The 26017-nt window shown below is 37.6% G+C and overlaps 1 protein-coding gene across 1 annotated transcript in view; it reads left to right on the top strand.

Annotated features, from left to right (window-relative positions):
- CLYBL (citramalyl-CoA lyase) overlaps window positions 1–26017 on the top strand; it is a 215243-nt gene that overhangs the window by 110566 nt on the left and 78660 nt on the right. Inside the window, exon 2 of the mRNA XM_081949455.1 lies at window positions 18798–18987. Coding sequence (XP_081805581.1) covers window positions 18798–18987 — 190 coding nt within the window. The remainder of the gene's footprint in view (window positions 1–18797; window positions 18988–26017) is intronic.

Genomic DNA, 26017 nt, shown 5'->3' with positions numbered 1-26017 from the left:
ATACACATATATAGATGCTTTTAAAAAAGTGGGGTTTTGACCTATGAACTGTAACAGCTCCCAGGGTTCCTCTATGGACATTGCATAAATCTGTCTAGCATTCAGTTTACTTACTTGATTTACCGTAACGACTCCTAGACCTGTAGTAGACCATTGTGTTAATCCAGAAGCTATGTAGGCATGTAGTAAAAAGAAAAAGAAAGAGATGCATAATTAAAAAGAATTTTTTTTTTGTATGAATACAGTTCATTCTTAGAATCGTTCTCCTTTTCTAACTGAAAAAGAACAGCATTTCCTTTTATGAAATAAATGTAAGTTATAATTATATGCAAATAAATAACTAAGGATTCCAGGAAATCCTGGGATTCTTGATAAACTTCCACCCACTTACTAACTAGATATGAACTTGCTTACTTGCTGATCCCCAAAAGACCAGCCAACTTCTGCCATTCAGCAAAGCCTATGAGATGATCCACATGATTGGTCATAGGTAGGATTTATTCAAAATCAAATGAATTAGGATTGTGATGTCTGATATTTTAACCGAATGAGCACAGCCAAATGCTCAGGAAGGAAGGACAGTAAGGTTAAATGTTAGGGTTGGTCAAGTTGTGAGCTCCAAATCCAATTGGGTTACACCTATAGTGTACATCTTGAGAAATATGACCAGCAAATCCTTTAAGCTGTCAGCAAAAGAACTAGCAGTGCTCTGGCCAGACAGAACCATTATGTAAGCATTGAGTACAGTAAGGTAAAGGTAAAGTTTCCCCTCGCACATATGTGTTGTTCGTTCCTGACTCTAGGGGGCGGTGCTCATCTCCATTTCAAAGCAGAAGACATCTCCGTGGTCATGTGGCCGGCATGATTAAATTCCAAAGGGGCACAGAATGCTGTTACCTTCCCACCAAAGGTGTTTCCTATTTTTCTCCTTGCATTTTTACATGTTTTTGAACTGCTAGGTTGGCAGAAACTGGGACAAGTAATGGGAGCTTACTCCATTACGTGGCGCTAGGAATACAAACCGCCAAACTGCTGACCTTTCTGATCGATAAGCTCAGTGTCTTAGCCACTGAGCCACCCCTGAGTGTCCCTTTGAGTACGGTAGGAACTCTAAAACTCAAGGCTGGGAATTAAATTGTCCAAAGTCTGTGGTCTTCACCGGGTGAGAGGGTAGACCATAGGAGTTAAATTCTGGGGCTAAATATATAGCAGTGTCTCCAAGGTGGGTAAGGAGAAGGGGTTAAATGATAAAGACAACAACACAGCATTGCAGTACACTGCCCCTTGTCTCTCTGCATCATAGTGTCATGCTAGCTTTCAAAAGAGAGAGCGTGTATAGGTTTCATTTCTCTTTTCCGAAGTGGGTAGATTTTCTGCAGAGAGGTAATTTCATTTTTGCCTGCTGTAAAACTTACCTACCCATGCCAAATTTGAGAAGCTTCTGCTGAATGCGAGATTGAGTTTCTTTTTTATTATTATTATTATTAAAAAGTTTTATTGGTTTTTTCAAATATTTTGGGGAAAAGGGTACATAAGTGTGGAGAAAATTTTTGACAGCTACATCATATGGAAGGTGGTACCTCCCTGGGGTCTTACATCTCTCTCTTATTTTATATATATCAAAATATCATTATTACATACATATTAGCAGTTTAAGTATACTAAATTCTTTAACATCTTCAACCATACTTTATATCACTTCTGACCATTTCATTGTATTGACAATTGCAATGTCTTTTTAAATCATTTATGTGACCTAAGTTTCATTACTGTCTCTTCTCCCCTGTCTGTTGGCGCAAGATTGAGTTTCTGAAGAGTGTAGCTCTATTAATAATTCTATATAAATTTGACAAATAATGTAGTGACATTCTCTGATATTCTTCCATTTTGTTTTTTAATTCACGCACATAAGTGAATATGCATTTTCTCTGCTAGTTAGGGCCTGAAATTGGCCTTTTATATAAACTAAAACAAAAATAAACCAGAATTATTAACAGTTTTAACAGTTTTTTTAAAAAAAAAATCAAAATGGCAAATCCAGCTTACATTAATCATAAAAGCATCATTTGCGCTTCTGCAGGATTTAGATTGTACATGCAAAACTATTCCCCCTGCCACCGAAGCTGCCATCACTACCATATCACAGAACCAAAAAGGTTGCAGATCCCTGGTATACATGACTATATAGGAGGAAGCCTATACTTAAAGTTAGTAAGAATGTATATCCATAATAAAATAGAATACAATAGAATGGAATGGAATTCTTTATTGGCCAAGTATGATCGGACACACAAGGAATTTGTCTCCTGTGCATAAGCTCACAGTGTGCATATAAACAGTAAGTAATAGGTCATAGGACATTATCATATTTACCATCATTAATCATAAATAACATAATTGTTAACACAAATAACAATTGATAAATCATAAGATACCAATAGGAGAAGATGAGAAAAAAAAGGAGAAATGAGACAGTGCTATGGGAATTAAGTGTTCAGCAAAGTGATGGGCATGCGGGGGGAAATATCTTTGTGTCTAGCTGTTTTGGCATGCAATGCTCTATAGCGGCACCCTGGGAGGAGAAGTTGAAATAGATTATGTCTAGGATGTGAGGGGTCTGTAGATATTTTTTCAGCCCTCCTTCGTGCAGTATACAAATCTTCAGTGGAAGACAGGCGGGTTGCTATTGTTTTTTTCTGCAGTCCTAACTATTGAAGTCTGTACCTCTCCTGTTTGGTTGCAGTGCCAAACCAGACAGTTATAGGGGTGCAAATGACAGATTCAATAAGTTCTCTGTAAAACTGTATCAGCAGTTGTGTAATCTGAGCTTTCTGAGTTGACGCAGGAAGATCATTTTTTTGTTGCACCTTTTTAATGATGGTTCTAATGCTAGGTGCCCGTTTCAAGTCCTAGAGATAGTAGAACCTAGAAACTTGAAAGTCTCTACTGTTGATATTGTGTTGCCTAACATTGTAAGCGGTATTAGACTAGGAGAGCCTCTTGTAAAATCTATTATTATCTCTATAGTTTTAAGAGGGTTCAGCTCCAGATTGTTCCAGTTGCACCACAGGGCTAGTTGAACTACCTCTCATCTATATGCAGATTCATCATCATCTCAAATGAGACTAATAACTGTTGTATCATCTGTAAACTTCAGTAGTTTAACAGAAAGATCCTTCAATATGCAATCATTGGTATATAGAGAGAAGAGTAATGGATAAAGCACACAGCCCTTGGGGGCTCCTGTACTAATTGAGCTGGCGTTTGATGTGATTTTCCCTAGCTAATAATAATGTAATGTCTACCATTATATCAATTAAATTACAATTACTCACAAAGTATGACAAACAATATTTGAATATTTATGGGGTTCTATATTGTGGATTTTTAAATGTTGTGAGCCACTTGGAGCCACCTATGTATGAGCTGGACAGCCACATAAATTTGTTTGATGCAAAAATAAATAAATATAAATGGAACATTTTCTCCTAAACTACTGCTATTTATCATGTACAGTGCCTGTTTTTGTCACAGAGAGCGCAGGCTGTTACCAAATAATTGAATTCATGCCTATTTTCAGAATTTAAGGATTAATCTCTAAACCTGTACAAGTCACGTGTTTGCACGCCGATCTCACAACATCACTAACAGTTAAATCTACTTGAATGAGTTTTTCTTTAAAAAATTGTATTTATTATTTCAATCCCACTTTTTCTGCTCAAAAGCAAAACTGAATGGCATGATATCTTTATAGGTACCTGTATATTTCCTGAGTTCTAGAACATTCTGTTTTAAAGTAACTGCTATTGGTTTAAATGAGGAGATAGTTACAATCACAATTCTGAAAAGCAGGGTGTGTGTCCATTCTCTGTATCATTTGGACCTGAGGTGGTATTCAGCCAGTTCTCACAGGTTCTGGAGAACCGGTAGCGGAAACTTTGAGAGTGGGGAGGGAATGGGGATTTTGAAGTATCCTTCCCCTGCCACACCCACAGAATCAGTAGTTAAAATTTTTGAATCCCACCACTGCTTTGGACTCAGTCACATCTGGATTCAATGATGAGACCAAACCTTTGGAATGCTATTACAGGTAGTCTTTGACTTACAACCGTTTGTTTAGTGACTGTTTGAAGTTACAAAGGCGCTGAAAAAAAATGACTCATGACCAATTTTCACACTTACGACCGTTGCAGCATCCCCAATGATCAAATTCAGAAGCTTGGCAACAGGTTCATATTTATGACAGTTGCAGTTCCCGGAATTATGTAATCAGCTTTTGTGGCCATGCAAAGTGGGGAAATTAGATTCACTTAACAACTGTGTTATTAACTTAACAACTGCAGTGATTCACTTAACAACTGTGGCAACAAAGGTCGTAAAACGGGCAAAACTCACTTAACAAATATCTCACTTGGCAGCATAAATTTTGGGCTCAGTTGTGGACGTAGTTTGAGGACTATCTGTATATCAGACATCTTTAAACATAAAGTTATTGGGTTAGGGTTAACCCTACTGAAATAAAACTTATTAGAACTAAGTATATTATCGGGATAATATTCATTAAAGGAGAAAACACTTAGTGATATCACCCTATATACAGTATGTCTATTTAGAAAGAAGTCCTTTTGAGTTGTATATAGCATTGCAGTTGCTAATCTAAACTGTCAAGGGTCAACTGAGCCAAGATAATGGTGAGAGAAAGTAATCTAATCTAATCCTTAGCGGTCATAGGGTGGCTGAAGAATTGGAACTAGGATTTTAAAGGATTAACTGAAAATAATTATCTAGGTGTAAGAAACTGCTATGTCCATTAGCAATAGAAATAGATAGCAACTCAAAGAATGTAAGAGTAGAAATCATATGCAGAACACAACAGAACAGAAAACAATGCAATGCAATGCAATGCAATGCAATGCAATGCAATGCAATGCAAAACAACAAAACAAAACAAACCAAACAACAAAACAAAACAAACAACAAAACAGAACAGAACAATACAATACAGTACAGTACAACACAACACAACACAACACAACACAATACAATACAATACTTAATTGGCCAAGTGTGATTGGACACACAAAGTATTTATCTCTGGTACATAAGTTCTCAGTATACATATAAACAGCAAGTAATAGGTCATAGATTATAGGTCATATAAAAATGTAAATCGAAGTACTCTTATGTATGAAACATTAGGAAAATTGACCCTAATATTTATATAAAATAATACAGGCATTTCAGAAGTTAGTATAACTTGTGTTTGCGTTTGGTTTATTCTCATATATTTTGCATTTATTAGCTATGTATGTAATGGCTGCATTTACATGGACTGTGAGTGTGTTCTTCAATTAATACTGAGGGTAGATGACACATCCCTGTGTAAGGAGAACTTTGCATCCATGTACTAAATTTGAAAATGTCTTCATTGGGTGTAACCATTATTTTCTGAACTTATCTTTTAAAACATTGGGAAATCTACCAGTGACTTGAAAGAGCTGGTCTAAAAACAGTACTGAGACACTGATCACAGCAGAAGAAAAGGCACTAAGCACCAGATCCATAGAAGCAAAAGTCTACCAGACTAGACAGGAGCTGAGGTGCAGACTGTATAGAGGGGCCTCAAAGGCAGTTCAACACAGGATGTAAGATGCAGGCAGCATTTACTGTGTGATGCAACTAAGGAGCTTGCATTGTGTACAGAAGCATCTGAACAGTGTGTGGGCCCTCTCAAGTCCAAATGGGAAATTCCATAGTAAGACTTGGAGAAGAGCAGGGCAAAGGTCCTGTGGGACTTCTAGATCTAGATGAATGGGCAGGTACCAGCCAATTAACCAGACAAAGACCACTTTTGTAGGATTCAGATATTCACCTGAAGTTGTGAGAACTTGAAAGTGCATAAAAGATTAGGGGTGTCGCCATTTCATCGGTGATTTTCACGCATTCAGCAAAATTCTTTGTTTTCTCAGAGTCCCAGATCACAGAGAACAATGCTCACATACAAGCAAGCACAAGCCCAGATCCCTTCCAGACATCCTCTGAATGTGTGGAAGTTATAAAGATTGAGGCAACTTCCACCCACTTTGAAGTTCACACACATTCAAAAAAGGCTTGAAAAGAACTGTAGTCAGTCTCAGTTTTGAATTACCTTGGAGAGGATTACTCAAATTGTAATATTTATTGCGGCCATGTAAAATTGAGATTATTTTGGATGGGATTCATATTTACATCTTTCTACATGCCAATTATATGGGATATTTGGTTCCACTTCTGCATTTTTGAAAATCAATTTAGGGATATCACCATGTTTTAGAAATAAAATTAGTATTTTATGAACAGTAGGCAATTGGTAATATATACTGTAGAGTTGATAATATTTTCTTATTTCCTTTTATGTTGTCATGGAAAACAAGTTCCAATTATGCTTTACGATTTAGGAAAGCAGAATAGAAATGCCTCAAAATGAATAACTAATACTGCTATTTATTCCTATAGTGCTCTAACTGGCCTAACAAAACAACACTGAAGTACATGAGGTCCTCGGCTTATGATCACAATTGAGCCCATAATTTATATTGTTAAGTGAAACATTTAAATTTTATGACCTTTCTTGCCACAGCGGTAAAGAGAAATTGTTGTTAAGTTAGTAACTTGGTTGTTAAGTGAATCTAGCTTCCCTGTTGACTATGCTGGTCAGAAGGTCACATGATGTCATAAATATGAGCCAATGCTGTTGTAACTTTGAATGGTCACTAAATTAACTCTTGTAAGTCAAGAACTATCTATATTGAAAAGTGTTCCTGATTAGTAAACCCACTCTGTGGGTAAAAGTGAGAATAAATTAAAATGAACATTCCATGTTTTAGATTAAAATCTAAATAGTAAAGATTTGTGTCACCTTAGATCAGGGGTGTCCAAACTTGGCAACTTTAAGACTTGTGGACTTCAACTCCCAGAATTCCCCAGCCAGCAGTCTGGGGAATTCTGGGAGTTGAAGTCCACAAGTCTTAAAGTTGCCAAGTTTGGACACCCCTGCCTTAGATGCAAGCTAAGCATTTTTTTTTCAAAGAGTAGATTACATGCTTGAGCTTTGAAGCGTATTTCCTATTTGTCATTTTCATTCATACAAAAGATCATTGCCGCCTCTACTATCTCCACAATATAAAGGGTGCAATTATATTTTCCCCATTAATCATCATTACTATGCATGCTGACTTTGATTTCATCTAAAGGTCTTTGGGAGAAGCAGGTCCCAGATTGCTAGGTAGCGATGCCACAGTCAACTGGTTTGTTGCTTCCATAATTGCTCGTTCCTGACAATAAGTTGAGTCCCGGCACGTGAGTAAAATAATGTCATAATCACAGATGAAGTGAGACCAAATCCCTCAGCAGTGAGATGCTTGGGGTTCAGCATCTGTACCAACCATGGAATTAGAACATAGCATTCAATCATTAACAGCAGCAACAAAAAAAGTCTCTCATTATGGGAGGAATTTATACTCATGCCCAAAAGTACTCAAAATTGGTTTATCAAGTTTCAACATCCTTTTGTGGAAGCTAGAGAAAACTTGTAGCATCAGTGCAAACAAAGGATTGGATGTCTTAACTTCTGAGAGAATTGTTTCTTCTTTTGTGGAGAACAACTTAAATAAGAATTTGTGTATGTGTATACAAGTTTCAATCTTTTCATAATAGTAGCTAAGACAATAACAACTGTTCCTTTTCACAAACCACAAAGATACATTTAAATAGCATGTTTTATTTTTAAATTATTTTTCCGTCAATCAAGCATTAGAATGTTTTCTGCTGAAATTGGTCCAAGGACAATCCTACTTTCTTCACTGGTATCCTCTAGTAAGAAAAATATAGATTATTTTGGGGGGAAATAGAAGAGAGAGAGAGAGAAGGAGAAAAATAATTTCTTTCCTCACTGGTATCCTACAGTAAGAAAAAATATAGATTATTTTTTTGGGGAAATATAATAGTTATATATGTGTCATGGTTGTCTTGGTCAACTGTAAAATGTTGTGAATGAATTAGAGCAGATGATGATAAAAAAAAACCTTTCCCGGAATTGATAGCCCTGAATTGTGATAAGAATTTTGAACAATTCTTCAAATATGAGTATTATTTAACTTTCTTTCTTTTAAGCTTTTGCATAATTAAGAACCTAGGATCCTGATCAGTGGCCAGGAATCTAAGAATGGAAATTGCATTGTGTCAGGAACACTGTTCAGTGCCAGTGGACAAAAAGGAATTAATATATGTCATAAAAGTAAATAAATAAGTTCTAATAAGGACAGATGCTTTCTATGATGGAAGCTCCAGTGAATTTCCCTGGCATCTCTAGTTTCAAGGATTAGGCTGCAGTTTTGATTACAGTAGACAATGTTGGTCTGAATAAAAGAGTTTCTTTGATTCCTTGGTTTAAAGCCTGATGAAAATGTATGGCAATCCAATGATATGTGGATCTTCCACAACTCCGTATTCTCCAGGCCTTATCAGAAAGCTCTTTGGCAGCTGTTTCCCACATCAAAAACCTGAGCTGTCCATTTCAAAAGCTTCAGCCCAAAGCCCTCTGAAGCCTGTCTCTTTGCTTGAGGCCCTGGACTTTCCTGGGTTGTACTTCCCTGCAGAAATCATGAATTTTGTTTCCAATGAGTTCAGAAATACAGAAGGGGGGGGGGGATCAGTAGCAAGATTGGAGTTGAAAAGCTGCCCGTCGCCTTCTGTTCTTTGTGCCCCTTTTCTCATTCATCTGATAGCCATGGCCACCCTTTGCCCACGCAGGGAGTGACAGCGACTGCCTGAAATGCCTCTGCCCTGGAGAGAGAGAAGAGGGGACCGTTTCACAATTTCCATGGGCCAGATAGTTGCGGCTTCAATGTAATATGCTCATCTCTGTCTTCTTGCCTCCCAGCCTCTGGGAAACATTGTGCAGAAGAGGAGGTTGATTTTGCAGATCTGCCTGTCAAAAAGCTGAAATAATAAACAAACAAACCAATAAATAAATAAACAAATAAATAAAGCACCTACGGTGCTGGAAGATGCTGATGTTGAAATTCTCCCCCTAGATTAAAGTTTTTCAAAGGGGAAGATAGAGGAATCCATGAAACCGAGACCTGCTGAGAACAGCACACCTTTGGGTTCTTAAGTTTCACGTTTCAAATGGTTTTATTGTATTGCTCTGCTGCCCAAATGGATGTGGCTGGCGGCAATCACAGCCATATAAGTTAATGACACCTGTGAAAGATAGATAAGAAACTCCTACTGTGTGCACACGTGTGTACTTTGTAAGCTGATACGCAAAATGGCTTCTGGGAGCAGGTTGGCCTTTTTAACTGTTTAGTTTTATTTTTTAAAAAAATAATTGTGCACAGAAACAGTATTTGTTCATCTACTCTGGATTAAAAGCACAGGGAGAATTTTTAATTTGCTAATTAAGCATTTTTTTAAACCAGGAGGTGTTTGTCTTTATGATTATCTCTTATACTGACCAAAATTATGTTTAAGGTTAATGTTAGCAGAGAGCATAACTACAAGATCTTATAATAATAATAATAATAATAATAATAATAATAATAATAATAATAATAATAATAATAATAATAATAATAATAATAATAATAATAATAATAATAATTTATTTCTTAGCCGCCCCCTCTCCCGAAGGACTCGGGGCGGCGTACAACAAAACATAGGAAATAAATATATAGACAAACATACATATAACAAAAACATATACCAAGACATATACAAGACATATACTAGGAGGAGGTGAACTGGTAGATAAAAACAAGTAAAAACACAATGTTTAAAAACCCCTAAGTAAATTGGATGCAATTAAAATATCCCAGATAAAAAACCCGTCAGGAGCGATATAATTGGATCAAAGTTGAGCCAGGCCAGCAACTTGAAATAGGTGGGTCTTGAGCTTTACACGAAAGGAGCGGAGGTCAGAGGTATTCCTAATATCCGGGGGGAGGTCATTCCACAGGGCTGGGCCCGCCACAGAGAAGGCTCTACTCCTAGGCGCCGCCCCACGGCACTGCCTGGTGGACGGCACCTGGAGGAGACCCTCTCTGTGCGAGCGGATTGGTCGCAGGGATGTATGGGGCAGAATACGATAGCTGGAAAATACTTTTTAAAAAGGCTGTTAGGCTCTGTTACAGGTTTATCATTGCTAGGGATGTCTAGGGATGAGGTGGTTGATCAGAAAGTTCGGCAGTTCAGCGGTTCGAATCCCTAGCGCAACGTAACAGAGTAAGCTCCTGTTACTTGTCCCAGCTTTTCTACTTACAGGGTTCTTCTGAAGGATTGAAAATGGATGATGATGATGATGATGATGATGATGGTGACAGTGATTTAGGTTCTCAGTGCCTCACTACTACTCCAACTGGAATTTAGAGTTCTTAATGCTGCACAGCATTAAGAACTCTAAACTCTTCTTCAGCTGTTAATTATAGTGCAAATATTTTAGAGTTTGATTCTTTTTATTTTGTTATTATTTTAGGATAGAAATCCTAAAGGAGATAAGAAATTGGAAGTATCATTTCAGTCATGAGAAAGAAGGGGGAGGGGGTTGCCATAGAAATCCAAGATAAAGCATTCCTAGCAAGTGTCATGGAACCTGTGATTGAATAGATGCAAAGGTAAAGGTTTCCCCTGTCCAACTCTAGGTGGTGGTATTCATCTCCATTTATCTCCATTTACCTGCCCCAGTTAGGTCCCTAGGAAAGAAAGACTCTCGACTCCATTTGGTTGAAGTGCTAGGTTCTTTTAGTAAGGATTAGTGGTGCAGCAAAAGCAAGGCTAGATCTGAATATTCCTGTGCAGAAGTTACAGATTTCCTCATTCTCTGGCCCTCCCCCTTGACCAAATCAACAGTGTCCAATGGCATACAGGTGTAGTGTTTTGGGAACCACTTTTTTTTAAAACAAAATTTTATTGGTTTTTTTAATTTTTACAAAGGGAAAAGGTACGGGAAAGGTTACAAATTTTGGCAACTGCGAAATACGGTAGATGCACACCCCCTCCAAACTCATAATATACATTTGCATAAAATTCAATATTAAGTAATAACATGTAGTCAGTGTGGTAAATTCAATTGGTAGTTTCAATCAGTTTATATCAGATGACTTTTCTTACTCATTTGTGTGATCTGAGCTTTCTTGTTGTCGTCCCATCTCCCCCCGCTGGCAGAGCTCCGGCCCCTCCCGTGTCTTGTATGTCTGTTGAAGGATCATCTGTTTTTTCTAGGAGGAGTTTATTTTTCTCCATAAAGGCCTGCGCCTCTATGGGTGTATTAATCCTAACTCTTGTCTCCTCCCAGAATATTAACATACCTTCAGGCATCAACCATCTAAACCACACCCCCTTCTGGTATAATTTATTTGCCAATTGCGAATATTGTTTTCTTTTTCCCCTCACTTTCTTGGGGATCTGTTTCAGAATGGTTATCTCCTTATCTTTATATGTCAAGGCTTGCCCCCTTTGTGCATTCAGGATTTCATCTCTTGTAGTTTTCCTTAGAAATTTAATGTGTACCTCCCTGGGGACATTGTGTGTTCTAGCATAAGCTGAGTTTACTCTGTAAGCCAGGTCTATTTCCCACCCCATCTGTTGTTTCTCCTTCTGAATATACTCAGCCAAAATGTTTGTCATGATGTCCCTTCTGTTTTCATCATCTGTCTCCATCACGTTTTGGAATCTAAGATAAAAAGACATTCTCTCAAACTCTATTTTCATTTGTTGGGTGTCAAGTTCTTTGTTTCTCTTCTGCACACCCTCTATCCCCCCCCATCTCAGCCGCCCCATCCTCCAAAAGATCCAGTCTCTGTGAGTTCTTATTAATTTTATCCTGGTTCTCTTTAATTTCTTCTTTCATCTCCTTCAGTTGTCTCTTTATTTCCTCTTGTCCCTGTAGACGTTGTTGCAACATTTGATGAAGCTCCAAGTCCGTAGATTTAGGTTGCTTGAAGGCTGTTAACGTTGATTGTGTGCTAGGGCTGGAGGCTGCAGATATTGGGGCAGAGGCAGCAAATCCTGACTTTCCAGGAGGTGGTCTTTTAGATGCCATTGTTTATAAAATGAAGAGTCCAATCAGTATAAGGAAGGATCAGTCAGAAGAGTAGAACAGCCAAGAGAGTCCAGGAGACAGAGAGTCCAGGCAGAGGGGAATTTTCTAATCACCCTGGTAGATGAGCAAAAGTTTTTCACTCCAAGGAGTTCAAAGGCAAACAATCAACAAGAGAGTTATCCAAGTAGCACGGAGACAAAGACCGGAAGCCTGAAGTTTGGAAGGTGGAGTCAAGTTTCACATTTCATAAAGACAACGGAAGTGTGCCATCTTGCCCTGCCAGCTTCGGGTTTCAAGGCAACAAATAAAGTTTTCAAAGTTCAAAAATCCCAAAGCTTCCAGATCTCATTATTTTGTAGGTTTAAGTCCAAAAATCCACTTAGTTAGGATGTGGCATCTTTGGTTTGGCTCTCCCCCTCCTCCTTCCCTTGGGGCTGAGAGCTTGTTTCCAGCCGCTTGTCCGAGGGGGGGGAAATCCCCCTCCCCTCCAGCCGCACCTCTTTAAGTCAAACCGAAAAAAAAAGTTTGCACAACTGACGATTTTCTAAATTGGTAATAGGAATGAAGGGAGTCTACGCCTCACCGCTCCGCCGCCGCATCCTTCAGTTTTCTTTTCTTTTCCGAACAGCCTCTTAGCGAAGACGCCCACACTCCGATCTGCTCCCCAGTGCCTTGGGCGAAGCGGGGGACCTCCCGCTGGCTGCCGCTGATGCAGGGATCCCCCGCGATGCCGCCCCTCTGGCAGGACACCTCTACGGGGCGTCCTGTGCCCCCCAAGGAGTGGGGAAGCCCACCGGGGAGCCGGAGCGAGCAACAAGTTGCCCGTTGCCGCCGGCCGCCGGAACCGGAAGTCAGTTTTGGGAACCACTTTGATGTCGCGCATGGCTCAAAGAGGTTTCACATTCTTTCCCAGGCTAAACATCCTTGGATGGCTGGATAACTGCAGTTTGACACCTCTGGTTCCTGTCAGTGACTTTCCCACCCCACCCCCTTACATCCTTCTTCTTTCCTCCTACTCACTCTTCTCCAAATTCCTTCTTCTCCCCCTCTCCATTTATGCTAGGATGCCAGCAAAGCATCCTGCAAAGAGGCTGAAGATGGCAGAGCTGACAGTTTCTTAGCCGAGGGAACCAGCATTGTCTAAAGACATTTCCATAGTCATGTGGCCAACATACTATACGGTGAGGTGCAATGAACACTGTTACCTTCCTACCAAAGTGGTACCTATTTATCTACTTGCATTTGCATGCTTTCAAACTCTTAGGTTGGCAGGAGCTGGGGAAAGAACGGAAACTCATCCTGTCATGCAGTACTCATGTCTCAAAATTGGGCTGTCAGCTTTCCAGCTGACAAGCTCAGCTACTTAACTGTTGAGATTGGATCGTTTCAGCCTGCAAAAAGTTGCATTGTTATTGTATGTTGTCTTTCTCCTAATATATTTGTTAAAAAACTGAAATTTTGAGTCTTCATTATGCTTCATATACTATATACTTCATCCTTCAGAGTAAGCAGCATAGTGCAAAGTAGAGAAATGGAATAAGAATTTAGTGAGATAAAGAAATTAAATATATCAAATGAAATGAAATTTTATCAACGGTTATCAATTTTATCATTGTCCCACCCAATTCCCCAGATATAGATAAATATAAAACCATGATTCCATGTTCTTGTATTTTAATATTTAGTCCTTCGATATAAAACTTTTGCTGTCTTGATCTGATTTCTTCCGATTCCCATGGTGAGCAAGACGACATGGACTGACTTTAGTTCAATTTGGAACCAGGCTTAGTGAAACTTAGAACATAAATTAATATATCACATTAAAATGTGAGTTTTTAACTATGGTTTATTAAGGGAGCCCATTTGGTTTATTTAACTTATTAAGACAAACCATGCTTTATAAACCAGAGCGGCTAGCTTCACACATGAGCATAAATTAAACTGAAATCAAACCAATTGCATCAGATCAGTTTGTTTTGATGGATTTATACTCTAAATATGAGGTAGCTTGGATCTAATCCACACAGAACCTATTTTCCCTGATTATTTACACTTGATGCTTTGTTATTCAGTGTTTGCAAATGTTTTTCACTTAGAATTTCATTTGTACATCAACCTTAAATTAATATTAAACATAAAATATTTTTCTCATGCTGGGCATAATTTAGTTATTTAGCTGATCTTATCTTGAGCAAATTCCAGTTTTGGGTTGTTTTGAAAAAGCAATTGTCTGCCTTCGGAGTCTTTATTGAGAAAAGTAAGGATAAGAATCATGGCTCAATTATGCTGCAACAGCACTTACTCTAAAAATGGAATAAAATCATAGAAAATAAACCAAAAATGGTGATAAACCAGCAGAAAATTATTTGAAAGCACAGTAGTACTAAAAGTGCCTCTTAATTCAGAGTTAAAAGAACACAATTTAAAAGTCCATTTAAAGTCCATTTAAAGCAATTATAAACAACAGCACTAAAATAATATTTAATAAGTCTTCACTGGATCTAAATAAAGAACCACTATTGCTTCAGTCTTAGAAAATAGGAGCAGCGTTTTCATCCCTTTCTGAAGAGGAATTCAACAGATTAAAAAATATATCTCATTTTATAAGGAATCAGTTAATTAATGGATAAAATATTTTTAAAATGACAAGGATGAAGTAAAAATGAAGTAAAAAAACATAGAAATCTACCTTAAGTTGTCTTTCATTAACACCAGACAGAAATTTATACATATTTGGAATACAATTAATTCAACTGCCTCTCTATGATATTCCATATATTTATTAAAATGCTTGTTTTAAGATAACCATGGTTACATAATTACATTCTATTTTTATTTTAAGCAAACATAGCTTGCATTTACTAAATATGGACAAATTCTTAATATTTGCAATCAAAGTAAGAATTATAGTGATAATCTATTTAATGAATTAATGAAAAGTCAGGAGTGTTAATGCTCGTTTGATAGAATGAGCCTATTCATCTGTAACAATAGTTCATTACTGAGTCATATTCTTTTAGAAATGTATCGATTACATTTTGATTTTTGTGTTCATATATGACTTGGGAAATATTCTCTTTTTCCTCTCTGGCATTTATTTTGAATTGATTTTACTATGGCATTAAGAGAAGAAATACTTGTAAGAACACTCTGAACAAATGTATGTGTAATTAGATGTCCTTTTTAAATCAGAAAATTTAATATGAATTAAAATGCAATAGTTGCAATAATGCCACAAAATATTAATAAGATTAGATGATGTCTTTGATGAATTAATACAATTACTTTTCAGTGTAGGCATTCTCCTGCTTTGTTATATGCCTATTAAAAAACGTGGTATCTATGAATGTCTAATGCAGACAGTTCAAATGCTATTCTCAGGTATGATACAATCCATCTTAGCAATGGATTGTAGGTCATCCCTCTCTCCCCCTCCTCCTTCTTTTGGCTTTTCTAGCAGGTAGTTACTCAGCTAGTACTCTAGTCTCTTCCTTTGAGAGCCAAGACCTGATGTCATTCATTTGATTATTTAAATAGTATTGTTGGTTCTTTTCACTCTTCTAGTGTGAGCTGTTCACACTGAGTATTTTCCCAAGAGCCTTGTAATTTGAATTGAGACAGCTTGAAATAGAGACACTGTCCTTAGTGCTGATTTGACTTACAGTAGGCTCAAACTAGGTTTCTCCACCACCTTTTTTAGTGTGAATCTTTATACAAAGTTAAATGTGATTTTAAAAAATGGTGCTTATATGAAGGATAAAAAAAATTGTTTCCAAAGTTCTATTTCTTTAAAAGTTTTAAAGCTCTTAGAACCATTTGTGGATCTATCAAGCAATTCAAATATTGCACATTCAGCAATTTGTAATTTTTCTTAAATATCATGGTAAATATTTAATTTAAAAAATCAATGTACAGATTGTGTTGGATGTCTAGACTGGCATGATTGTCTTTCAGCTTAATTTACTTTTGCGGCACTTACTTGAATCAACTTCTCAAAGTGTGAATTTGTGATTCGTTAATTTGAACTCCAGCCATTTATGGCCTTGAAATTAGCTGTTAAAAGTAATGGAACAGTATTTAAGAAAATCTCTTTCAGGATTAGGAGTAAATTTAGAATTCTTTAGACAAAAAGAGATTCTTTTCTGCACTTTTTGTATGATAATAGTTCCTTTATTCCAAAAAAAACAAACAAACATCATATTCTAAATAAAAAGGATGATCCACTTTGATGTTAGTTTTTGATTATTGGAAGTGACTGAACTCTTGTTTAAAACATCAGCTTCTCTGCTGTTCTTGATATTTTTATTTCCCTTTCATATAGATGTTTGTAAGTTCTTGTCACTTCAAATAGTAGAACACCCTCTTCTATTCTTTTGTTTTATAATACACACTAGGAGAGGGGGCTCTTCAGATGCCCCTCTTTTCTTCTTCTTCTCTCCCTTTCTCTCTCTCTCTCTCTCTCTCTTTGCATTTTCCTCCTCTTGATCTATATGATACTGTAGCTGATCAGGTTTAAAACACTACAGTATTTAGGATCCCTGGAGTGCCATTTTATGTATTAGTACCAAGAATATGCCCCAGGCAAATAACCACCTGAATTTCTTTTAATTACACAATATAGCTGCATTTACTTCAGGTTCTTTTTGACTAAAGCTATAAGGCAATTGTAACCATGGATGATGGGATTAAGTGCCTCTTGAAGTGACTTTAGCTCCTTGTGTGAACAAAGAGAAAGAAGAGAACACTTAGCCCCTTTATGAGTAAGAAGCTTTTTCTCCCCCTCCACCAGAGTACAAAAGAAGTACAATTAACAAACATTATCCCCAGAACTAAATTGAAATGTGCATGGGGACAAATGTATATGCAATTAGACATATATGATCTGGGCTATTTTAACCATTCATTATTGCTAATGCTGTGAAAAACAACCGAAGGATGTAAAATGTTACACCAATAACTGGGATTGCAAGAACAATCCACATGTTTTGCAGCTGTATCAATGAACAAGGAAAAGTACATTTGGATTTTTATTTTATTCATTCATTTGTAGAGCCAGTTGTATTTGTTCAAGCCCCAGTTGTTTATGGAGAATGTTATTCTTTTCATGAGAGAGGATATTTAATGGGATTTTGTCATTTCAAAATCATACCATCATTCCCTGTAAAATCTGTCAAGCAAGCGGGAGGATTGGCACTAATGCCATACACATTATTCAAAATCAGCAAATGTGCTTAATTTTGACAATTGATACAGGTTGTAGATGTGATTCTGGAGAATATTTGGTATATTAGAATGCTGTCCTTGTTGACATTAATATCGTCCTCATAGATGCAACTCTTATCACATAATTGAATGACAGGAAGCAGCTCAGATAGTGGTTTGGAATTCAAGAATAAGACTTCCTGAGGACCTCTGAGACAACAGGGATGGATAGTGGGGAATGCAAATAAGAAGAAACTATTCCCTATGGCTTGGAAATTTGATGCAGTTATGGTTCTTTTGCATTATATCTAAAAGTGTGAGAACTTCAAGATGGCAGAAAAAAATTAAAAGCTATATGAGATTGTGATTAGAGATACATACATATATATGTATGGAAAAGACCTGGTTGTTTTAATGATCTGAAGACAGGGGCTTTTGTTCAAGGACATGCACATGTAAACAGCCAGAAGTAGCACATGAAGAGGCTGTAGAAACCCAGAAAAAGCATGAGTTTTAATTGATTGAACAGATGTGAACCTTAGCCATCTTTCATTTAAAGGATTTTCACAGCTTTAATCCTGTCCCACTTCAACTGTTCTCCCACTTGTGTGACCAAAATATAGACTATTTATCCTGAAGAGTGGGAGGGGGGGGGGCAGCATTCATTGCAGAAATGGGATCTTTAGGGAGTCATTTAAGCAATCCCATGGCTCACTTCTTCTATAATAAAATTCATAGCCCTCAAAAGAATCCAATTCAGTAAACAAAAACATATTTTTAAAAATAATATCCTTTTTCCTTTTAATTAAGCTCAACTCCTGATACTTTTATTAATGTGTCCATGTAGTTTTCTTGGCCATAATATTATATATATATATATATATTGTGTGTGTGTGTGTGTGTGTGTGTGTAGATTGAAAAAGGATAAAGTATGAAGTAACTTGAAATTACTCAACAGGAGGGACATCTGTTTTGTAGCTTTAGAAGGAAGATAGGCAATTTCCCAGAGTAAAAGGCATGTAGGTACTATGTCTGGGACTGAGAAAAGGATGCTTTTGAAGGCATGGCCAAGAAGGAGTTCTCTGGTGGGAATTTCAGAGATACCTGGTTGACTGTGTCCACCAGGAATAGAATGCTCAACTGACCAAGCCTTGGGTTTCATTCTTGTAAGATCGTGCCAGTCTTATGAAATGTTTTTTGAAAAGTGGAATTTGAATAATGAGATTTAAGCTTTATTACTAATTAAAGCAAGCACTCTAGCCATTTAAGAAGAAAAAAAGTTGCTTAATACTGGCAGCCAACTAGCCTTGAACCCCAGTGCAATTTTAACCCCACTTTTTTTCTTCTGCTGCTGTTAAAGACCTTCCCGCTGTGCCAATGTTTGCTTTCCAAAGCTCTCTTTTTTATTGTAAATAATTGTTGGTCTTTAATATTATTATGAACTACTTTGGGATTCTGTGGGGTGAGCAGTGATATAGTCCATAAAAATCATTAACTGGAAAACTGTCTTTTACAGGACTACTTCTTTCCTACCTGTAGCTTGTCCCAGGGTTCATTATCATGGGACACCGTCTTGCAACTACATACCCCGGAGAGCTGTTCTCTATGTGCCTGCAGATGACGGCAGAAAGATAAAGAAGATCCCAACTCTCAAGGTTGATTGTGCAGTGCTAGATTGTGAAGATGGCGTTGCTCTAAATAGAAAGGTAACCAACATGTTGTCTGTTGAGTTTGATGAAATTAATACCCTGTTTCCCCAACAATAAGACCTCCCCGGATAATAAGCCCAATCGGACTATTAAGCGCATGCGCTAAAATAAGCCCTCCCCTGAAAATATTGCAACACAGTAGCAGCCATGAGGTGCCTCCTGCACCTCAAAAATAATAAGACCTCCCCAAAAATAAGGCCAAGTGCTTATTTCAGGAGTCAAAAGAAAAGCTGTCTCATTTTCAGGGAAACACAGTATGTCACCGTGAAGTATAATATGATGTAATAAAATCATGCACTGAAGCCAAGTTGGGATGCCTAAACTAGGTGTGTTTCTTCTGCCAATCTCTTCTGCAAACAAAGGATGAAAGTACCACAGCAGTTGAGTACAAATTTCACAAAGCAGCCAGATAATACTTTTCCTCTCCTTCTGTATAAAAGTGAAGTATGTAACATCCTTCTCCCAGAACCTCTTCTCCCTAAGTGTTCCTTGCAACGTGGACTCAATTATTGAATGAATAACAATGTAAAATCAAATTACCACCCAAAGTAGTGGCATTCCTTGTTTCAGTGCATTCAGTGTGATCATACATACTATATACATACATACATACATACATACATACATGTATGTATGTATATAATATGTATGTATATATTAATATATAATAAATGGAATACACGAACACTTTCTAGGAAATGTGTGTATATATGTATTAAAATAGCCATAATACCAATATGATTGTAATTTTGAATACTCAGATAAAAGGCAATGGGGGATTTTTAGACTTTGTCTTCGTACTAAATGAAAAGAGACCTTTTTCTTTGCCAATTGTCAAATAGATCATTGTCAATGCTTTCTACTTGCTTTCTTCTTCCAAAACAGACAACAGAGATTTCACTGTTCATGCCTTTAGGAATCAAACGATCACATTTATGAGAATGCTTGCTTTTTAGGACTATTTCTTCCTTTTGTTTTGATTGGGTCCCTTAAAGAAGTAAAATCATATTTAGCAGGTCCTGTATAAGGCCACATTGCAAAAAAAAATTTAGCATCTTTACTATGGAATTTAGTGAATTGCTGTGTGTGTGTGTGTGTGTGTGTGTGTGTGTGTGTGTGTGTGTGAATCTGGAAAGTTAAAAATAGGCCCTGTGACATTATAGCCCTCAGTCTGGTTATTCCAGTAAGCTATAAGCAAATGGTTCCCACAATTAATAAACACAACCGCTTTTGAAATGAGGGTTATGATGAGTGGAACTCTGCAAACCGATGATGTTAAATGGCTGGAAGATAAATCAGTCACAGAGAACTGTAAAATAATAGCTGTCACTTCCTTTAGAATAGATTCCTTCCACCCATTGTCACAGGAATGTAGCATGTTGTTTATATGGAAAAATTCCCAATCTGTAGATCATCAAGAAAGGGAGGGAAATGCCCTTTCAGAAACCTAGAGGACTACATTGCATAACCTGTGGTCCTATGATCATTTTTAGTTTTGGGTATAACCCTCAAAGACTTTCCAAAAGCACCAGCAACTGGTCATGTGTACAGGACCTAACTTTTAATTGTCCTTTATTTAATTCTACTTTGTGTTTTAGCCCAGCTGTCCCCAACCTTTCTGGCTCCACCAACAGGCGGCGGCGGCAGGAGGGAAGGGATGGCTTCATCCATGCCACTTAGCTCCCGCGCATGCACAAATAAAGCATCACACTATTCCTTGCCGCTTGCGCAGACCAGTTCCCAACAGGCCGTGCATCAGAAGCAGTATGTGGCCCAGGGATTGTGGACGCTTGTCCTAGCCCCATTCCTTTAGTGCCAAGCATACCACTCCCAATGTGGCCTTCAGCCAAAAAATAAAAACCCCGTTGTGCTCCTGCAGTGGATAATACTAAGCTAAGAGGAACCCATAGTTTGATCTGATGTACATCAGTTACAGGTATTTCTTTTGGCTTGATGTCACAGGCATATTTCAGATGCATCCTCTCCTCCCCCTTTTCTTAAAGAGAAACAAGAATTATACAATTAGGTACCAACATGATTGAACATGACACCTATATATCATGCAGGTGAATGGGTTTATTTCTTTATTGCGCAGCAACGGTATATGAAATGTTCATTCTGGCCAGCAGCCTTGCAGTTAGTTCTTATCTCCCAGAATAATCAGGAGTTTTCAAACTACCTTTTTGTGCAACTTCAGACCTCAAGGTGTTAGGTATACCTGTCAAATGATTCAGGTTCTTGCCAGTGAACAGCAGTTATTAATTTCATGCAAGATAAAAAACTATTAAAAGCATGCAAGGTAATTCTCTCCCCTCTATTTAATTAATTCCACTTAAAGCCAAATAATTCAGCCTGTGGGGACCTGCAAAAGAAAACACGAGGGTGCTAAACTTCTGCCTTTATTTCTCCCATTATATTAATGTGGGGCTTTCAATAGGATTCAAATTTGATTCAAGTGGAATGAAATTTAGGTAAGCAGGATCTCCAACAGGTCATTCTAAGATGGCAGCCGTTAGCCAGAAATGATGCTAGAGACATTGTCTTCTCGGGTCCAGGATCTACTCCACAATCCTTGTGTACCATTTTGCCCATTTAAGCTTTTCTTTGGAATTTGGAATAGAGCCAAGGTGGTACAGTGGTTAGAGTGCAGTACTGCAGGCTACTTCAGCTGATTGCTAGCTGCAGTTCAGCAGTTCAAATCTCACTGGCTCAAGGTTGATTCAGCCTTCCATCCTTCTGAGGTGGGTAAAATGAGGACCCAGATTGTTGGGGGCAATATGCTGACTCTGTAAACCACTTAGAGAGGGCTGTAAAAATACTATGAAGCAGTATATAAGTCTACGTACTATTGCTAAAAGTGCTATCTGAAACAGCTCATGTTGATAGATGGGAGTAAATCATGATTAAAGATAGAGTTATATTGGGTGCTTCTTCAGATACAAGTTGCCCTGAGCTATCAGAATGTGGCAGATTTGTCCACAAATTATCTGCAAGCTGTTTTATTGACATTGTCTTAATTAAAATCAAATTGGCTATTTCCGGATGGAATGACATAAAATGTTTATATCATTTCATGAAGGATTGGGGCACATATCTTAGTACACAGACATGTCACATTTTGTGAAATGTCTTTTGTGAGTCCTTTGGTCAAAGCCTATAATATGTTTTAAGCAGGGTCCCTGTTCCCAGAGTCTCAGTCATATAGGGCAGTGTTTCTCAACCTTGGCCACTTGAAGATGTATGGACTTCACCTCCCAAAAGGTGATGACCATACACCATCCTTTTGGGAGATGAAGTCCACATATCTTCAAGTGACCAAGATTGGGGGCCTTTGATATAGTGCCTAGGAGCTGGCCCTGTTGGAGCATATGTATTTATTGATTACAGGACCAGTAGCTAAAGCTGTATTGGACCTTGCAAATATTTGGCTATGCTTATCAAAATCATTTTCTTGTGTTATCTGATGATTTATCACAAAGCCAAATGCTTGTTTTTTGTCAATCTATCAGGTATTTTTCTTAACTTATTGTGAGAATTTCAACAAGGAGAGAGAATGATGAATTTTACAAGACTTCTGTTTTATTTGTTTTCTCTTTGTTGTAACATCTAAGGAAAATATAGTTCATGATTAATCATATGTATGCCCATGGTTGAATCTCAGTTCTTCAAATGATACAGAACACTGCAAAGAAAGTACTATTTTCCTAGGCATCTTACCATTATTCAAAGATTCTGTAGCCTGGGGAAAAGTCTTCAGTCAGATTTGACAGATCCAAGCGTCAATCTGTTAAAGCAGAAACAAGGTGATCTGTACCATCTCTGCAGGACATCTCTTATCCCAGAAGACAGCTGGAGTATACAGGTTTTCATAAAGACTAGTATTTCTACTGCATTATTAATCTATGTGCGGCTATAGACATCCTGCCACTTCTGAATGGCAACGCTAACAATAAATGTGACAATTTATGGAGTTTCCAATGTCAGAATTTTATTTTTTATTAATTCCAGAATAATCTACTTAATTCTAGGGTGTTTTGTTTTAAGGGAGGAACTCGTGTTACAATTTTTTTTCAATATGACCTTCTTAGAGTGATTGAAAATCCATTGATGAGGATTCAGTCAAAAAGATTACTTGGAATGTCATGAATAAAATGCCTAAGTACATTTAACAAGCCATTATTGTGGACAACTAACTCTTTAAATGCATTCTTCTGTTATTATGTGTTAGAGCCAGGTTAGACTTTTCATTGAAACAAAAGCATAGAAAACTCATGATGACACAAGCTTAAACACAACCACTTGCCACATATTATATCTGAGCTAGTTACCTTTAGCAGGAGAAACATCTTTTCTGTTTAGTCTCTTCCTTTTGGAAAGCCTGAGGAATGGCTGTGAGTCAGTTCAGATTACAGATGGGAAAGCTTTGTCCATATCACTTGCTGAACAACATGTTCAGCATTTGTCACAATTGGCCATGTTGGCTGCAGCTACTGAGAATTGTTCATTAGAAGGTCCCAGATTCCTGCTTCCATGGGGTCAACTCCATGTTAACAGACCAATGGCTTGACTTGATGCAAGTCTCTGTATGTTGATGACCATACCCATATGCTTTTGATCATTTGGGGGTATATGATGCGATATGGTCTTCCCCAGGCTGAATAATTGTCAAGCACTAATATGTGATTCATGGACAGTAGCTGGCTTTCAAATTTGGCCATCTTGCTAGACCAACATGTTCTATGTTCTTTAAGCTTCAGAGGGATGGAAATGGGTTTACATTGTTGATCATACTGAAGTTATATTAGCAGAAAATAAAGATTAAACTGTGCCCTTAAATGTAAGTTTCTTTTAATGAGTTAATGAATACCCATAAAGTAAATGTCTCTAGGCATCTTGCACAAGATCGGAAAGCTAAGAGATGGAGAGAGAGAATATTGGGTCTGAGTGAGGGAATTAGCCAATCAAGATTTGCACACCTACAGATACACCTTTGATTATCTTCACTCCTAAAATCTTATCATTCTTTTCTTAAATTCATGCTTATTCCCAAGATAACATGCCTTGCATTAGGACAGCAGAGGTAAGCCACTTTTTATCCTTGTAATTTTGAGGCTGGTATGGTTTGAGAATTTAAAATGAAAACTTGCAGTTACAGTTTAAAAAAAATACGAGCAACAAAGCTCGCAAACAATTATTTTCTCTCTTTTTTTTTCAACATACCAGAACTATGATATTAGTAACGTAGCTTACACAGCAAAGCAGTGGAGGAAGAAGAAGCATTAAGTTTTGTCATATCTGAAATAATACATTAGTGGAACTTTGTGCAAAGCTAATTAAGTTAGAGATTTAAATTATGGTCTCTTCTTTTCAAATTGTTTTGATACTGTATGCTGTTCAAGTTATTTTGGTACCTGAAGCAGAAAACCAAGAAGCATTTTGATTTTAGTTCCTTACCTCCATCTCTCAGAAGTAAAATCGTAATGCCAAAGTCATAACAGATTGGGACCGCCTGTAAATCTCATAAATATTTGTTATTTGTTTAATTTTTGCAGCAGCTGCTCCACATTGCCTAATGGCAGAGCCATGGGCACAGACAAAGAGCCTGATGGAAGGAAGGGAATATTTTCTGTTTCTGCAACTTCATGATCTTGTCCTTCCTTTTAAAGCAAAGTAACTTACTTCAGCGGAAGCAAACACGTAATTCATTATATCAAAATCCTCAATTTTGAACAATAGTAATACATTTGCTCTCTGAAAATAAGAAAAAGCAAGGCTTCATTCATACCCATCATTTCACTGTGTCATAGCAGACAAAGCCACTGCTGTCTACTTGGTTATGTAGTCTTGTGGTAGATACGTAGGCATTGCAGTGATTTAGTACTTCAAAACAACAGAGCAGACAGTCATACAAAGTTATTGTATGTAATGCTGTAGTGCTTTCTATGTCGCAGGTCATGCAAGTTTTAGAATAAGATGAAGATATACAAGAAAGAGATTCTATTTGGAATTCAGGGCATTAGTAAATTTAATCTCTAATTTAATTACAGCATGGATGTTATTTGCTTTTAAAAAAAAAATTCCATGAATTCACAAACCTACACCGTAATTAAGGTCGCATGACTTAGTAATACCACTTTATAAATTCTTAGTAAGGCCACACCTGGAATACTGCATCCAGTTTTGATCTGTTGGAAGAAATGTCCTTCTGGGTTCAGCTCCAAGTGGGGAAAAAGACACTGGGGACATGGAGGCTGCTTGGAAAGATGGTTTTAATGGTGGACAGGACCACATGGCTTGAGTCCTGAACAGAAAAGGTGATCACATGCTTCAATGTTGGTGGAGAAGAGAAGAGAAAAAGGAAAGCTGAGATGCTGAGCCCCTGGTTTTATGCCCTCTCTGGCCTTTGATCTTGAGCTTGTCTTCTAATTGGTTGTCAGACTCCCATGGGGCCATGCAGGGGCAACTCTCTAGGCTTTGTTTTGAATCCAGGTTTGGTTGAGTTCTCAGATGCCATGTGGTGAGTGAGTAAAGGCTGATCATGCCTTAATCTCATCACCTTGGAGCTGAAGGGGAGAACTCTTTATTATGTAAAGGGACTGGCTTGGGCAATGGCCCATTGACAAAGGGGGATGGGCAGGAAGCTGCAGGGAGCTATTCTCTCTGCCATTCTCTCTTTAATAAAACATGTTTCTTCCTTTTCACATCCAGAGAAATATTCTGCCTTTTCAATATTTCCTAGGATATTTCATTTTTCTGGGAGAGGGATGGGTGATAACTTCCTACAGGTCACTACATTACAAAAAAGATATTGAGATTTTGGAAAAAGTGCAAAGAAGAGCAACCAAGGTTATTAAAAGCCTGGAGACAAAAGCATATGAAGAACGCTTGCAGAAAGTGGGTATGGCTAGTCTAGAGGGGATAAAAAGGACTAGGGGTGACATAATAACAGTATTCCAGTATTTGAGGGGCCACCACTAAGAATAGGAGGTCAACTTATTTTCAAAATGGATGGAAACTAATCAAGGAG

Source organism: Natrix helvetica (assembly GCF_964273705.1).
Source record: "Natrix helvetica genome assembly, chromosome: 3".
In the NCBI taxonomy this organism is placed as follows: domain Eukaryota; kingdom Metazoa; phylum Chordata; class Lepidosauria; order Squamata; family Natricidae; genus Natrix; species Natrix helvetica.
The sequence above is the reverse complement of the archived record's forward strand: the minus strand, read 5'-3'. Positions and strand labels throughout refer to the sequence as shown.